Raw genomic sequence first — 17,986 nt, forward strand, 5'->3', positions numbered from 1 at the left:
TACATTACCATGTCACTGTCATCTCACCCAAGTCATGCTCTACATTACCATGTCACTGTCATCTCACCCAAGTCATTCTCTACATTACCATGTCACTGTCATCTCACCCAAGTCATGCTCTACATTACCATGTCACTGTCANCTCACCCAAGTCATGCTCTACATTACCATGTCACTGTCATCTCACCCAAGTCAGAATTACATATTCCACTACCAAAGGTATATCTGTATTGAGCCTCAGAAGATACCATTATTAAGTATTATTTTAGTACATGATATCTATGAAGTTAGTGTCCTACACATTTAAGTATAGATAATATGCCATGTCTACAGTATCCAAGGGCTTGGCTTTTATTGCCAAATATTATACATGCTTTTTTCAAGAAGAGGGTTCTTGATCATGAAAGAAACAGACATATATACATCTAGCAGATGATGAAGAAAGACAACACGAACTATTGATAGCAACATTTTGGGGGAATTGCTGACAATACTGGTCATTTAAATGTTACTACACATACATGAGTAGTACCTTAAACTGGTGAGGCATTTTAAGACTGAATTTAACATGTGTAAAATATTCTGAAAAGTTAAGATTAAAGTTTGGCTTTTATCTAAATAACTGAGTTGTTCATTCAGAAATAACCTAAAACGTTCAATCTAGGCAAAGCTACAACAAAACAAAACAAAACAAACAAACAAACAAAAAAACCAAAGGAAATAGTCATCACCATTAGTGATACAATGATAGGCCACTCTCTGTATTCATAAAAGAGAAAAGTTTAAATGAAGGCATATATAACCCAGACAATGAAATACATAGCTAGCTCAAACCATGTAAATGATGGGTTATGTTTTCACATGATGTGTACATTTTATTCCCTTTAGAACAGATGTGCAAAAACATCATATCTAATGGCATGGGAGTAATTACATCATTAGCACATAAGAGAAACGAGCTAAGGTTTTGGAGTTCTCAGGGACCTGCCACTACTGGGGTGCTCACTCCTGTGGCAATAAAACTAGCAGAAGAGAGGGGTTTTCCATTAAAACTGGAGGAACACCACCCCTTTTCAGTCATATCCTTTATCCTTATTCGTTTTTCCCACCATGTAAATCTTGCCACTTTTCAGCACTTTAAAAAAAAAATCTATTTAGCCTTCACCATTCTGAATTTTTGTTTAATCTGGCAAGAGGAAAGTGAAGAATGAATCTATAATAAAAGAATAAAGTAGACAGAGGAATGCAGCCAGGCCAGAGCGGGAGGTGGGAAGTGCAGACAGCTTTTCTGGGTCACAGAGGATTCCAGGAGGGTCTTGCAGGGATTGTGTTCCTGGAGGAAGAGCTGGATTACTCTTGCTATTGGTCAATTGGAATTAACTGTGATGGGAGTAACCCACTGACCTTGAAGTTTCTCCTATCAGAGCCCATCGTCAGTTTGAAACTTCTGGACCTGCCAAAGCTCTGCCTTCACATTGTGTTGGAAACCTTGAAGCTACTTGGACACAGATTTAGATTTTACTTTCTTACCATTTGAATGAGATCCCTTCACCTTTACACACTATGTGCTCCTAGGTAGAAAGCTGATTACTGACTTTGACTCTATCAACATTTAAGGTTTATGATTGGCCCAGAACCATCCTTTTCGGTAGCTTCTTCTTTTCACTTGCAAGTTCTCCATCACCTCTTAATACTTATTAAATGCCCACTTATTATGGCTAAATGGGGAATTCTATAAATATCAAACATTTTACATAGGTATCAAAATATACTCTTAAAATTTGCCATATGAATTGAGTGACCAGTTAATGTTTTCATACAAATTGGTACAATCTCATTAATGGGGTATAACCCCTATTAATTGGTATAACCCCTATTAATGGGAAAAAATTTTGAAGCTAAAAAGGGACAAAAATTAAAAATCCTATTTTACATGTCTAAATAGTCATTGCCAAGAAAATATTTTTATGTGAAAGACCTAAAAAGTAAGTGCTATTCAATTTTCATATTGAAAGTTAAAATTCATTTGAATAAATAAAATTTATGTAAGTCATATATATCAAAGCAGAGTAACCAATTTCTTTATTGACAATCTGAATATTAACAAATAACATAAGTAAAATGTGATGCTTGACAGAAGAAAGGATATATATATACTTTGTATTTATATATATATATTTGATATATATATATATATATATATATCAAAGTCATTAGAATAATGAAGATAAAGCCATGTACCCTTCTGTATGCAGATAGCCCAAAGATACAATGCCAATCATTAATGGGAATGGGGATCACTTGGAAATTCTTTTCTAGTGGGAATGCAGAAAGGCACAAGTACTGTAAATTGTGCACTGGTTTTTGAAAGAGTTCATAACAAAGTTTCCATAAGATTGATAAATCCTATTTCCAGGTATTTACTCTAGAGAAATTAAAACTTGCACTTACACCAAAATCTGCATGTGAGTAGTCATAGACCTTTTTTATATACAGTTGCCTGAACTAGAAGTGACCCTGATGTTTCACAGTAGGACAATGGATAAGTATACTGTTTTATCTGGACAATAGATGTTAATCAACAATAAAATAAACAAAATGTGATACAGTCAGGAAGAGGCATGGAGTTTGAATGGATTCAACAGTAAAGAAATAAAAAAATAAAATCAGATTCAAAAGGACACATATTTTACTATTCCAATTATTTATTCCCTGGGAAAGCTGAAACTGTAGAGTATAGAATAAGTTAACGGTTACCATGAATTTAGCATGATGGATGAGATGACTGTATACAGATAATTATGGAAAGATTTTCAGAGAACTGCTGAGTTGACACTATGATCCCCCCACCCCTGCATATGTGTGCAAGGCCACCTGCTTTGTCACTCCAACCACTGATCTAGAATTCAGAAGAATAAAGTGTTTCTTTCTTATGCCTTATTGAGTGATCAATTACCTGTTTGCCTATAACTGTTCGGATCAGTGCTTGGGAATATTGAATAAAATATGGCTTTTCACTCCATGTAGAATCAAAGAAAACCTATGCTCATTGATATATGACTTCATACATTTACAGATAACAATTATGTATACTTAAAGTAATACAACTTATTTGTTAATAAAAATATATTTTACTGTTTATAAATTTCTGGAAAAAAAGAACTAAGGTATAATAGGGAAGCTCCAAATGGAAGACAAATGTTGATGTGACTGATTATACTATAAAGGAAAAAAGCATGCTGACAGAAGAGGAGAGTTAGCCTAAAGAATTTTAAAAACAATAGTTTGAGTAGATGGTACTAGCCAAGGACACAAAGTCTATCCTCTAAGATGGTATAGATTAGCGATTCTGAAACTGCTTCGTATGCATATGAGTTATATAAGTAGCTATATGACAAATAATAAGACCCAGACTTCTCATTTTTAAGGGAAGGCATAATAAATATGGAAAGATAAAAGGTGAGAATGAAATATGTATGTATGTATGTATGTATTTATGTATGTATGTATGTATGTATGTATGTATGTATGTATGTCATGGGGACATTTCTAAAAGAGTACTGTTCTAAATAGCCAGAGCTATATTGATTTGAGTTGGGAGGATAATATTGGCTCATAAGCCAGGGACTAAGTATCTATGGGTTTAATAAAATTAGCTTTTAAATAGGGTAATGTAAGTGCTACAGATGACTAGATGTGAATACCGCCGTACTGGGGTGGTTCTGTGCAGGGATGTGGGGCTATGACAACACAGATAACTAGGTGTGGAACATTTGTGACTTTGGAAAAGCAAGATTTTTCCAGAGTTTGTTTTTAATGATGGGAGGAGTTATATAATGCTTGATTGTGGATGGAGGCAATGTCTCTAAGAACACATATTGATGGCTGCTATTTATTCTAAGGAATGTTGCTGACATTTGAGGAATTGGAGGAAAGGTCAGCCAAAGGATAGTGAACAATGAAAGGTTGTTTGAAAGGCAGAAGAGAAGGCTGACCTGAGACACAGTGGGATTGGAATTGGTTCACCTGAGTTTCATGAGCAGAACTGTACAACAAATCCATCTCTTGGACACCTGTTTGTTTGGGTCTAGTGCTGCAAATAGTTATTTGTAGAACTAATCCAGACTTCATATATTCTTTAGTTGTTAAGAGAGATGGACAGAGCTGTGCCGATGTAGACTGAAAAGTAGAAAGTCGTCTCATTTTAAAGAATTTGACATTACAGGTATCCATAGGACTCTGAAGGAGAGAACAGGATGATGACTGAGGAGGAACAAGGACTTAAAAACTAGGAAGTATCCCAGAGTCCTAGACATGCAGGTCAAGCATGGCATGCACGTGGCCTAACATAGCCATGTATCCATCTTTGGCAGAGACACTGTTGCCAGTGCTGGTTTGTGATTCAGTTTTCAGTCTCCCCTCCTATTGGCTAAGACAATAATAGATGGTCATGTGCTGCCCTGCCCCCTCTTAATTCCTTTCTCATTCTCTGCTTCTGTTTTCTTTTGAGAAAAAGTAGGGGGTTGGGGGGGGGGAGAAGAGTCAGATTCTTATTTCAGTAAGGTTTTATGAAGTCCTGAAGGTGATTAGCCATTTACCATACTTTGCTTTTTATTATTATGTCCTTCATATTTAACATTATAAATAATGCTGGATCACTCCATTTCTTACCTTTGCCTGCTCTCCCTAATGGTTTGTGTCCCCATGCTTTAGATTTAATGAATCTCCCTAAATGGTTTATTTAGCTACTTAGTTAAAGTTCATACTTTGTTGAACCCAATGCCTCTGTGCACTGAAGGTTTAAGTGAGGAATACTTTCTCCCAGAGAAGTTCACTGTCACTGGTTTCTTGTAGAAACGAAGAGGTAAACACCTAAAACCTTATTTAAGGTCCACTAAACACCTATCCCAACTCTTGCCAGGTCCCAGGAGTATGCACATATGCTGGGTCCCATCATGTGCTCACATATCATACTCTTTCTTTCAATGTCACTGTCCACTGCCCCCTGGTACATCTCAAGTTACTCTGCTTTCCTTTCTCTATTCTGTTTAACCATACCATAGAAAGTTCAGTAGTATATTAACATTTATTTCCTTTACCGGATACTAAAATCTCTTTGATTTTTTTTTAAAGATTTATTTATTTATTATATGTAAGATTTATTAATTTATTATATTTATTTATTTATTATATATGTATTATATTTACACTGTAGCTGTCTTCAGACACTCCAGTAGAGGGCGTCAGATCTTGTTACGGATGGTTATGAGCCACCATGTAGTTGCTGGGATTTGAACTCCGGATCTTCGGAAGAGCAATCGGGTGCTCTTACCCACTGAGCCATCTCACCAGCCCATCTCTTTGATTTTTATGTGGGACCTGTGAAAGCTTCATTCTCTTACACCTGAGACAGGATGTTTTGGAGTTCTGATTTTACTTAAAAAAACAGGGTAGAGACAGATAGGTCAGTCACGGAGATGCATAGATAGGATGAAAACAAACTTGAAGATCACAGAGGATAAAATCTTCGGTTTCCTGTTTCCTATGAAAAGACCTTCAGCAACATGCCTGGCCTTGTGAGGTGTCTAGTGGCTATGGATGGTTTGCATTGCAGACGTATGAGGGGACAAGACAAAATATATGCAAACTCACTGCAAGTGTTCTTCCCTCAAGCCTGACCTTCCAGTGTATTGTCTCAGCTAATGGGGTCCTAGAGGAGTGAGAAACCCACCTGCTTAGAAATATCTTAGGATGCGTTCTTTCCCAGAACACTCCTGTTGTTAAAGACAGTTCAGCTCACACACACACATGATTTTATTTATTCTTTTGGTTTAATTAGTTTTGACTTGAAAAAAAAAATGTGAATGAAAGTTTTTGTAACTGCAGATGCAATTAGAAACAAATAAATTACCGAACCAAGTTAAATCTCTAAGTGAACGGAAGATTTTATTTTATTTTATTTTATTTTTAATTTGGGTGAATTTTAGTGATGGGGCTCCTCCACACAATCGTCAGACTTGCAGTGTTTCAAGAGAATGGTGAATGAGAAAGTCAGGATCAACTTCGAAAGGGTCATTCGAACACATTTGACCTGGCTGTGATACAAGTGAGGGTGGGTGGGGTTATCAGTGGAAGGATACCTAACACTGCTTTTCCTCAATGAAGGTCTGCCTGGCTCTGAGCTCTAACATCAAGGCCTCTGTCTAAAGCCAAAGGCTCTATGACAAATCACAGCTCACACCTGACAATAGTCAGGGCTTTAAACTCAACAGGGCAGGGACTTGAAATTCTGCCAAGCCTTGCATTTTTTTTCTGATTACATTTGTTTTACAAGTTTACCAGGGGCTCCAGAGTGGACCCAGAGCTCTCTGGCTCCTTGGAATTTGGCACTGGGCTTCCAGACCTGAGTATGGCTCAACCTCAATTATTCTGGACAACTAAAATTCCAGTTTCTACGTCAAAGTGATTCCTCCCAACCTCCAAGTATGTCACCTTTGAAACAGATGGGTAAATGGGGGACGTGCACACAAGAAACTGAAGCAGGAGGAATGAATTTATCCGTGAGCCAACGGAACACAGTGGCTCGGCAGGAAGAGTGTGGATCAGTTCTGCTGGGTTCATGATCTTGCTTCTACCTACTCATTCGTTGTGTGGCCCAAGGGAACTAAGTAACCAATGGCCCTCAATGTCCTTAAAGTGGCAGTGAGACGAGGCTCACCTTACTGAGTTGCTGGGAAAAGTTAATTGTTAGATGGTGTTAGTGAGAGTCTGAGGTGAGCACCTGGCAGACAATGAACACTTAATAACTGGTATTTGAACATTTGCTAATAGCTTATAATGTTTGTCTTGTATAAGCAATTTCATTCACTGGCCGTCTATAATGTCACTGTAGAAAATAGATACTTGGATCAAAGCTAACATTGCTCCAACACTCAAGACTCGGCAAAACTATTTTTTTTTTTTGAAGCCCAATTTTTCTTTGTTCCCTTTCAAGCCCCATTTCCTAAACTACTTTTAATTCCATGAGGTAAATATTGACATCTTTTGCTTTCAGAATCAGAAAAATCTAAAAATTATTTGTCTTCTCCAGGCCAACTAATGACCTTATGCTAATTCTATTTTGGAATTGAACCAGTCAATAACGCCCCGATCTTAGTATAGGCACAGTAAGATTTTAAGATTTACCTTTATTAATTTAAATTATGTACAAGTCTGTGTGTATATGTCTGTATGTGGGTATGTGCATTAGAGTACTGATGTCCAAGAAGCCCAAATACATGGGCTCCCCTGGCGCTGAAGTTGACAGATGGTTTTGAGCTGCCTGCCATGGGTCCTGAAAACTAAACCCAGGTCCTCCGGAAGAGCAGCAAGTGCTCTGAACACCCAAGCCATCTGTCTAGCATCTACAGTCTTGTAAACAGAGGCCTGATGATGTGGCATTCTGGCTTGAAATCAAACTTTACATCCCTGAAAGTAAGAAGTCCCTTTCCAACACTGTACCCTCTCACTCTTCTCCCCTGGGTCTCAGCAGAATGGAAATGGAGGAGAAAGGAAAAAGAAACATCAGAAAAAAGAAGAAAATCAAAGGATACAGTATGGGACAATAGCTCAGTGGAAATTTTGAGTTTGGGCAGGCGTGTGGTATGTAGTCAAGTTGCTAATCAACTACATGATGATTTACTAAGTGCATTGGAAATGTGGGGAAATGGCTGTGTTCATGAGTCCTTGAGGTAAAATAGTAGGTAATTCCTCTAACATTAAGTGATATATGCAAATTCCTACTAGATGAGAAACCATCTCCTGAGTGTCTGATGGGAATGCATCTTTCCTGGGGAAGGAGGAAGTACAGTATCTCAGAGATGGAAAGGGCAGCTAGGATGGCATTGCAGAGGGATGGAGACAGTGGTTGTTACCTTTACAACAAGCCTTTGCTTACTTTAAAACTCCATCTCCATTTCTTACTCTCTTTTGAACTAAGAGAACTGAATGGCTCCTATTCTGACTATCCATTCTCCTGCATGGTCATTGGTGTTTCTTATTTTGCCAATTAGGTGTCTCCTATTGGAAACAATGTAAATAAAATCACCTAAATTAGCCTTCTTTTGTCACTGTTGATTTATCAGCATCAATGTTTTCTTCTAAGGACAGTTTTCAGAACTAGAGTTTGAGCCAGAATAAGAAAGAAAACAAAACAAAGGAACAGGAAAAACGTTTAGAAGAGCAAGAAGAGGTGGGAGAAGTTCACTCAGTGACATATGTGCCAAACAGAAAGCAGAAGCACTGATGGGGATGAGGAGGTATCAGACAAACTTGCCTCAGTGAACCAACTCTGTTTCTTTCCCCCCAAATACAGAAGAGTGTGTGTGAATCTTGCTCGCCACACTGTGCTCAAGTACATACTTATTTTTACCATTTTCCTGCATCAAAGAAAGTCATCTCCCTTTGCAAATTGGCTTAAAGTTGGGTATACTTGGAGAGCTATAGATATACTTTTTTGTTTTTTCCTAAATAACACTCCACAAGTGTGTTTTTAAAAGCTAGATAATAATAGCAATGTCTTACTTTTCTTTTGCTGTGATCTGACACTATGACAGAGGCAACTTATCAAAGAAAGAGTTTACTTGGAGCTTACGGTTGTAAAGGATGTATCAGTGACCATCACAGCAAAGAACATGGAAGCATCAGACCTGCATGACACTGAAGCAGCCGCTAAGAGCTCACAGTTCATTCCTAAGAACCAGGCTGAGAGAAAGAGCTAACTGGAATAGCATGGACTTTGGAAACCTCATAGCTTGCCCTCAGTGACACTCCTCCTCCAACCAGCCTGCATCTCCAAACTCTCCCTAAACATTGCCACTGACGGGACACCAAATGTCCTAACACAGCCTATAGGGCCAGTCTTAGTCAGACCAAAGCAACAAGATTTACATGTAGGAGAAATGAAAGTTCATCTTTTATCTATGTGATGTATTTGATAAGAACATATGACGAAATTACAAAGACTGTTCCTTCCTTATTTTGACTTTTAGCAAAATAAGAAACCCTACTAAAATTCAAATTATCCAACACAAGAGAATGCTTATAGTGGAGAAAAGATAAAAAGTGAGGATTCAAGGAGAAATTTCCACATTTCTTGTATAATTTTACGTCTTATTCTCCTAACCCCTCCCTGCTAGTAGCTGCAATTAAAAAGCTCTGATATCCCTCTTGAAACCCAAGGAAGTGGTTTTCTCAATGGTCACATGATTGGTGAACAGAAGAGAGGATTATAGAGGGATTCATATCATTTTAAAATTCACCACTTTGTGTTTTTCAGCTTGTCAGCTCCAAGCCACTAGATGGTTGCAGCAATTTTGAAAAAGAATCCCCAAATCCTTATGCACACATATATTTTCTTGATCCTAAAATCAAAAGACACTATGATTATCACATAGGAGGTCCACAAATCGGTTGTCACTTACAGAGTGTAGTCTTACTAAAAAATTAAATGAGGGGAAATCGTGTCTTTATACCTCAACTTCTCATATTTTGGGGTTTCACACATAAAAATCAGTATCACTTGTGATATGTTTTTAGAACTTAAAATTATACTCTTTCAAGCTGAATAAATTTGATTTTATGGAAAATTCAGTTCATGGTTTTCCCAGCCTAGTTTCAGTGAAACTGTTGTCATGGGGCAGCATCACTATATGAAGAATAGAATTGGAAGACCCTGTAGTCTAATGTGCTGTGGAGAAGCAAGGGAGATTTCAGGGTCACATTAATGCTATAAGCATGGATTGTGGGAAAGAACACACACACACACACAAACACACACACACACACACACACACACACACACACACATTGCACTCTTCCGCTCTGGCCTAACTCCTCCCAGGCAATGCCTGTTTGTTATTTTTTGCTGTGCAATCAAGGGCCAGACTCAGGTCTGAAAACTGTGTCTTCCAAGATTGTCAGTGGAAAGATTTATACACATAAGCAGTTTGTGTCTTCAGAGCAGGGCTGACTCATCCTTGTGGGTTGTGAAGTAGGAAGAAAAGGATTTTTGGATGTGCCTTGTTTGTTCTTCTTAATTTCCTTGTATGGTTGGCAGGCATAATTATGTTAAGCTACCTAAAAAAAAACTGATGTGGTCTAAATAAAGAAGAATGGAACAAGAAATTACTGGTCAAATAACTAAGTTTTTTTAAAAAAAATATTTGCAAAGCACTTGTGCAAGTCTATCATTGCATGAATGTTCAAGTAAGATCAAACAAGCAAAAATATCAGTGACACGATTTGTGGTGTGAATAGATGTAAAGCCAAACAAGCACAGACTGGATACTATTAATTTGTCTCTATGTTTCACATTTTTTTATCCGTTTTTTTTTTTTTTCCTCATTGGTAGACATGCAGGTTTTACTCCTATCTCTTGGCTATTCTGAATAATGTTTTGATGAACACTTAAATGCTAATGTTTTTAGATCCCTTTAAAATTATTTTTGATAATATTCAGAAGACAGATGACTGGATCACATATATGGTAATTTTACTTTCAACTTTTAGAGGACAAAGAAAACTTTTAAAACTAAATTGCCAGTCATATACCCCCATCTCTTTTCAAAAACAGTTGGTTCTTATATACCATTAATTATCATGAGATATAAGTAGACTATATAATCTATAGGGGGTGGGTGTGCTCCACCTGTCAAGATAAATGAATGCCCTTCTGCATGCTTATATCATTTTCATCTTCAGCCGAATGAACAAACTAAGCAAAGATAGGACCACGGGGATGGTCCTGCCGCAAAATACACAAAAGAAGCATGTGGCCAGGCAGTGGGCCAATGCTAATCAAAGCATCCAGCACCTGCATACCCTCAGCTGGGGGCTCAGCTCTCAAAAAGAGCTCCACAGAAGGCCTGTCAGCACCTTGTTGTGTTCCTTGGGAAAGGAATCTCCAGGAACGTGCCTGAATGTTTCCCACATGCTAAAGCCCACTTCTCAACATTTACATAGCTCCAAAGTGCAGCACAGAATCCTTCTGAACCTGGGCTAGGAGGTGGGATAAAACTCAAACACCTGCTTTAGCTGAAAGGAGGACCCTTGTGGTACTCAGAGAGGCTTGTGAAGAATGGTGCATATGTTAAAAGGAAGGCTACTTTTGTGGCCCATTTCCTAGGATTGAGGTCCATGGTCTCAGAAGGACCCCATGCTTGAATCACTTTTCTGCTGTGAGCTTCTCCAAATTCTTAACATAGTTCTAATGAGGAAGGAGTCTCATGTTGACTTCTCTCTCCTCTCTCTCTCTCTCTCTCTCTCTCTCTCTCTCTCTCTCTCTCTCTCTCTCTCTCTCTCTCTCTCCCCTCCAAAAGTTATATAACCATTCTTCACTCTTTTCCATGCAGAACCAGAAATGAAGAATCTGGTCAAGGGTCCATAGTACTTTAGAGCAGTTAGCATGAAAGAGCGGGATATGGATCAGGGAGAACTAGAGGAAAAATACAGTCATGTTTAATAAGAAAATTGAGAATTGTGCATTGAACTCGAAGCCTATCATTTTAACTTTCCTAGTCACTATAGAGTATCGCACTCTAAAATAGCCACTTCGTATAGCTGTTCCATGGAATTTCCTCATTTCTTTTCATTATTTTAGTTTGAAAGAGCAGTCTAAAAGACACATACATACACTTGGGACCAAGAGAAATATAGCCCAGTGTCAGAGCACAGGGCTGAAGGGCTGAGTCTGGACTGATTTTCACTTGTCCCCATGATCAGAATTCAATTCCAGAGTTGTGACTGTCTGTCATTTCTCCATCTTGCCCTACTACCATTCATCCTCCTCCAAACCACAGTTTAAATCCCAGTTTGGGTGATACTTCTACTACTCTTTCTTAGAAGGTTTTTTTTGTTTGCTTTATCAGAACATCACAGAATTATATTGCTTGCAAGGCTCGGGACAAAAGAAGGGCTACTTATTTAAAACTTCCTATGAATTTTAAGGCAGCAACAGCAAGGGTGGTGACTCAAACATGGACCATCCTAAGCATGGGGTCTGCATGTCCACAGACCAAAGGGCCATGAAGCCAATCCTCCATGGCCGGACTATGAAATATAAGCTTTATTCTATGAAATATATGCTTTATTTAAGTAGTCCCAGAGGGACTGAAAGGGAAGGGAGTTCTTACTTGGAGATGATGAAAACATTGGTTCATTGTGACATTGAAGAATGTGACTCCAGTATCACCTACTCAAACTACCTACTCCCAAGTTCTGAGCTTCCATTTACCTCAAGACTACTCTTTGCTGAAAAAGGAAACTGTTTTTGTTTGTTTGTTTGTTTGTTTGTTTTTTGTCATTGCTTCAGTGTCTCCAGAGAGCATGGAGTTGCAGTTAGACCTTGGATTCTATTTCACTCACCAATTGAACTATAAAATCCATGTAGCCAGAACCTCCTCTACCCTCTCTCCTTTGTCTTCCTCTCCCTTCTCTCATTCTCTCTCTCTCTCTCTCTCTCTCTCTCTCTCTCTCTCTCTCTCTCTCTCTCTCTCTCTCTCTCCTGCTTTTCCTAACCTTTGTGCCTTGACAACTGCTCAGCACATAACAAAGCCATTCTTACATGATGAAGACACACAAGAAGTGGTTCCTATGAACACTCTGTGTGTATAATGGCAGAAGAGCAAGAAAACAGCACACATGAACACTGAGTTCTCTTTCTAGTGCCGAGAGCATATACAGGGACATGGGATGAGATCTGGATAAACCTGAGAGGGTTGTCATAGATCATCTAAAGAGTCCTTCTGAGGGATCTGAAATGGTACTTCCTGGGCTCTTCTGATTGACTCTCAATACAAGAGTCACAGTCCTGAGAAGATTGTCTATGGGAGCAGATGAGCATTCCCAAGTTTGCGTTAGGAGGCAGCCAGTTCCTATACCTTAGCTTCATCCCAGTAACTTTGCTCTCTAATATTTAAATATTTATTTTTTTGTTCCTGAAGGATTTTAAAATGTATCATCTATTCCACAGTTATATGTAGTCAATAAGCATCCAGTAGATGCCTATAGTGTGAGATGTAAGTGGAGGTTTATTTGAGTTTGTGTATGACATTATAGTCATCAATAGAATAGGAATATAACCATTCTTTTCATAATCACACTATCACACTCTCATCTCCTGGTTGTCACTGTTCAAGAGAAGACAGGAACTCTTAGAGATGGCAAAGGTTTCTCAGTGGTCTGGAAATTGTGCTTCTATGGGAAATCACTAAAGCTAAATTTATTTTGTGATCATCCTTAGAACCCACTTTTACCATTATGCATTTCTCTTTCTGATAACCTTCAGGTCAATCTTTAGTGGGGGATGTTTACATCTGTGAAGGTAATTGTCTAATAAAAATGTTTGCCTTACCATGTTTGCCAGAGTGGGACTTTGTCATGATGACAATGTCTCATTCATTTTCCTTCCTTGCCAAACTTAAAGCCAAGACATAGTTGGCAAAGCCCAACACATTTAGAAGATAACTTATTCTTTGTTAAAACTGTACTACACAGTCACATTTTCTAAATTTATTTCATTGTTCTAGATCACTGCTCAGTGGTTGAAATAATTTTAAGTACGCAGAAAGCATAAGAAGAACAAGATTCTAACAAGGCTCTGAGTTAGGACATCAGATAAGACTATCACAAAGTATAGCAAATATTTCAATAAAATATATGTGCAAATTAAAATAATTATGCTTGTGGTTTTATTCCCAATATAACTTCAATGAATTTGACCTAGTTAAAGGTGAAGAAGAAACTGAAGACATACTTTGGATGTCAATGATCTTCTGTAAAGAAGCAGCTGCATTCGTATTCACGGACTGGTGGAGAACATCTTCCTCAAGAGGACCAGGCTGCAAGAACAGGAGGAAAGCCAGAAAGTGAGAACTTCATAGTAAGTAGCAGAGAAACAAAGCAAGTGAGCAACCTCATCCTCTACAGCCTGCTCCAAGAACTGATCAACATTTTGCTGACATCAGGTCCCCAGGTGTAGTTGGTTATATTTTATGTCTTGTATCCATATAATTAAATTCCAAGGAGTTTTTCTATGGGTCTCAAGATTAATGTATAGAAGCCCCGAAGCAGGTGCACATCTGTGTATTAGTCATTTAAACTCTAAGTTACTTATATAATTTTGTAGGCTCCTCACAAACCAAATTCCATCACGATGGTACCAGCAGCTGAGGCCATGAACAAACTCTCAGGGAAGTTGTGTCAGATAGAGTGGACAGTCTATTATCCGTATTTCAGCAGGGCTTTTACATTTGATTGTCTTAAACATTAAGTGCTTCCTGGTTGAAAGCCATGAGACATTTGTTCCTTGAACAAAGTAGAGCTGTATTAAAGAAGCCAGAGGAAAGAACAGCACAGCTCCATGTGACTTCTACTTTATTCAAAAACCACACTCATGCCAGCCTCATGCATGGGACAAATTCCTTCTGTGCAAATCTATCATGATCTTCTGGAATTACACCGAATTTTTTTTTTTTTTTTAATGGAGGAATTTGGCAAACATTGCCAGAAATGCAGGCGAGCTCCTGATAATTTACGAAGCCTCTCTTTTAGAGTCATGTCTGATGACACAGATCCTAGATGCATGACTCTGAGTATACTGTGAGGTAGAACAGTTGCAAAGAAAATAGCCATCTAGTTTTGGGGACACAGAAAGCAAGCAAACAAAAGTAGCAAGACATCAGACCCTAAAAAGCGATTTTCCTAGAAAATCCTAGTTAATAACTCAAAGATGTGGGCATGGCTAAGCACTGTGGCATGTCCAGGAACTGCTGTCACTAGACGTACCAAAGAATAAACTCATCCAAGTTTCTTCATCTGGAGGAAGAAATAAAAACCCTAAGTGATTATAAATTTCCACTGCATATGCGAGTGAATCTCACCCCCAGGGTCTCTCTGAGTTGATTATTCTATACTTCAATCACAGGATGAAAACAATAGCACCTTTCTTCCAGATGCCACGGGATAACAGAGTCGCTCAGGGATATTTATACATGAGTAAATTCACTAAATATAACTTTGTTGAGTGTTTTTCTTAGCTGCCAAAGAAAACGCTTTAAAACATCAAAAGGTCTGGTCTGCAATACAGGTTAGTGAGTGGGAAACACCGCAGTACCTAAGTCAATGTCAGCGAGAGGTTGTGAAATCTTAAATGCTTGTATTTGGTCAACATCATTTAAAAAATAAAAATAAAAAGCAGGGCTTCAGACTGTGTCTTTAAGAATACGTTATTCTAGTACTGCCTCTCATCTCAGAGGAACGATTGAATCCTAAGTGAATGTCCCTTGGAAAACTCTTTCTGAGGGATTAGATAGACTTGAGTGAACCACTTTGCTCGTACACAAACTTTCCTTCCATACACTGCTTTCTCAGAACCTAGAGAGAAATAATTTTTCATAGCAATAAAACGTTTCAAAAAACCACTTCATGTTAGAACTTATACACAAGATTGGCACAATTAGTTCTTTCAAAAAAAACCTTCCTGAGACTTCAGATAAAAAAATGCTGATAAACAGATCTGCGTTGGATAGGGAAAGAAAACTAGAGGCAGATTACAAGTAAATGTAAAAGTCCCGCTTCTGCAACTGGAGCACCCTGAGGTCTGTGGGCTTGTTTTTAAGGCCTGGGTAATATAGAAAGTATATGTGGTTCAGCATGTTGAGTATGAAAACACAAACACATCTAAACCCACAATTTGGAGTCTTCAGTTAGATGCCATGAAGTTGTACCTACTTGTAAAAGCAACTCGAGAATTAAGGAAATTAAATTGATCATTTAAGCCTCTCAAACCATTTCCTCGCATGTTTTAGGTGAATGTCATTTGAGGGTTTAACCTTCAGTAAATTGCACCAATTTGTTTCATTTTGAATGTGCGCGCATGGACAGGGCCGGATTCAGAGTTTGTGCACAATGTGGGCTCTTTATTTTCTTCCAGTAGCTCTGCAGAAAAGGCAATGGGCAGGCGTCTCTCCATTGGCAAGGAAGCAAGCAGCATTTAGGGCTGTTTTCCTAAAATTAAAACCTTGTATGGAGGGACCACAGAATTGAGTTGTGTTCTATAGAGAATTTGTTGACTCAATCATTCAGAATTATGGGCACTAAAACCATCTGATTGAAGCATCCACTTGATAAATATTTATGAATATTGGTCATTATTAGTAATCTAATAACTAAGTAATGAAATAATGCTAAGTAAATAGTAATTTTTAATAAATTTGGAGCCAACATGAGAATACACAGTGAAGCTATGTTAAGTAGTAAGACCAAGAAGATGTAGCCAAAATATTAGCTATTGAGACTGATCAGAATTAGTAAGAGATAAAAAAGAAATCTAACTGAACAGACCACCTTTGCATACAAATGTTTCAGAAAGATAAAACAGGTTCAGATGCAAGAACTCTTACCCACCTGTCAAGCAAGATCATTAAATAAAGCTAATTTTCATAAAGTTATTAAGATAAATTATATAATTTGGCTACAACTCATGAGCACACAATGCTAGTTATCATCTTTATTATGTGAAAGATATAATCATAACTATTCCTTACATGAACTTAGGCTCAGTGATAGAGAAACCTATGTTTCCACAACTTTGACATAAAATTGAGGTATTATGTAGACAAAACTAAGGTGTTTGTTCAGTTTCACCTGTCTGTCACATGATTTCAAAGAACTGCAACTATTTTAAAACACCAGCTACAGGCAATTAACTAGTGAGCAAGGGAGACTTAGAGGCTATGAATTTGAGCGGCAGTGGGGGATGTCTGAAGGAATATGGGAAGGGCTGGATAGAGGAGGGGGAAATGATGCAATTATAGTTTAATTAAAAATAAATTGATAAAGAAATATCAAAATGTTTTAAAAGCAACATCAGGAATACAAATAGAATGAGATTTTTAAAAGTACAGCAATTAAGCTTTAGCCCAATTTGGGGCAAATGAAATCTTTAGAGTGGGGAGCATTAAAGTCATGAGCCTTCAACATTAGTCTCCCTCCCTTGGCATTATAGGTGTGCGCTACCATACTCAGATCTAAATATATTTTCAAAATCTTTTGTAGGTAATTTTAGCTTTCAGAGACTTCTAAAGATCATTCATAATTTTTATAATATGGAAGACCTCATTCAGGTTCTCCTCATGTTGACTAGTTACATAAAATCTATTTATATTTCTACTTTATTCCCTATACTACTCTTGGTATAAAGAGACATAATTGATTTTTACCAACTTTTCGAGTAAATTTTAAATTTTCACAGATTTTAGTCAAATTGTAATTAACATCAACCTTGATAAACTTAAATATTAAACAGACATGAATAAAAATAGTTTAATAGATTTGTTGCATATATAATCATATATAATAGTAAGATATTTCTCATTCATCTTTAGTCTGTATAGTGTTTTTGTTACCTTACAATACTATCTAATTCTTACACTGTAGTTTTGAAATAATGAGTGGGAATACTGAACATTTGTTATTTCAGAAAAAATGTTTTTATATTCTATCATTGAAACACAATTTTTAAAAATTTCATATCTATTAAACATTGTATAATTGTAAATAAACTATAGTGGTCTCCTAAAATTTCTCTTTTACAAAATAGAATTCTTTATAATGGTACAAATGAATAGGCTTTCGTTATAAACAATGATAGAAGGGACTCTCACAAACATGATATTTAGAAAAGGCATTATATACAATATATATATATATATATATATATATATATATATATATATATATAAAACATTTCCTCTTTATAACGTTTATAAATGGGGAATTAAAATATGGTGTTAGAAATTCTAAAATCAGCTACTTTTGAAAAGGAGAAAAGAGAATGGGTCTGGATCATTAGGAACTTAGATTATCTTGGACCTATTCATGTGGTGTCCTTGTGATACTTCATTGAATTGTTCATATTTGTGCAGAATTCTGTATGTGTATTATATTC

General features: G+C 37.3%; 1 protein-coding gene across 13 annotated transcripts in view; it reads right to left on the minus strand.

Moving 5' to 3' along the window:
• The window catches only part of Hdac9 (histone deacetylase 9), an 822,768-nt gene that overhangs the window by 22,629 nt on the left and 782,153 nt on the right, over positions 1-17,986 (minus strand). For all 13 annotated transcript variants that reach the window (XM_021201632.2, XM_029540516.1, XM_029540526.1 and 10 more), the window contains one exon: positions 13,793-13,877. In XM_021201632.2, coding sequence (XP_021057291.2) covers positions 13,793-13,877 — 85 coding nt within the window. The remainder of the gene's footprint in view (positions 1-13,792; positions 13,878-17,986) is intronic.

Source organism: Mus pahari, chromosome 7, assembly GCF_900095145.1.
Source record: "Mus pahari chromosome 7, PAHARI_EIJ_v1.1, whole genome shotgun sequence".
Taxonomy (NCBI): Eukaryota; Metazoa; Chordata; class Mammalia; order Rodentia; family Muridae; genus Mus; species Mus pahari.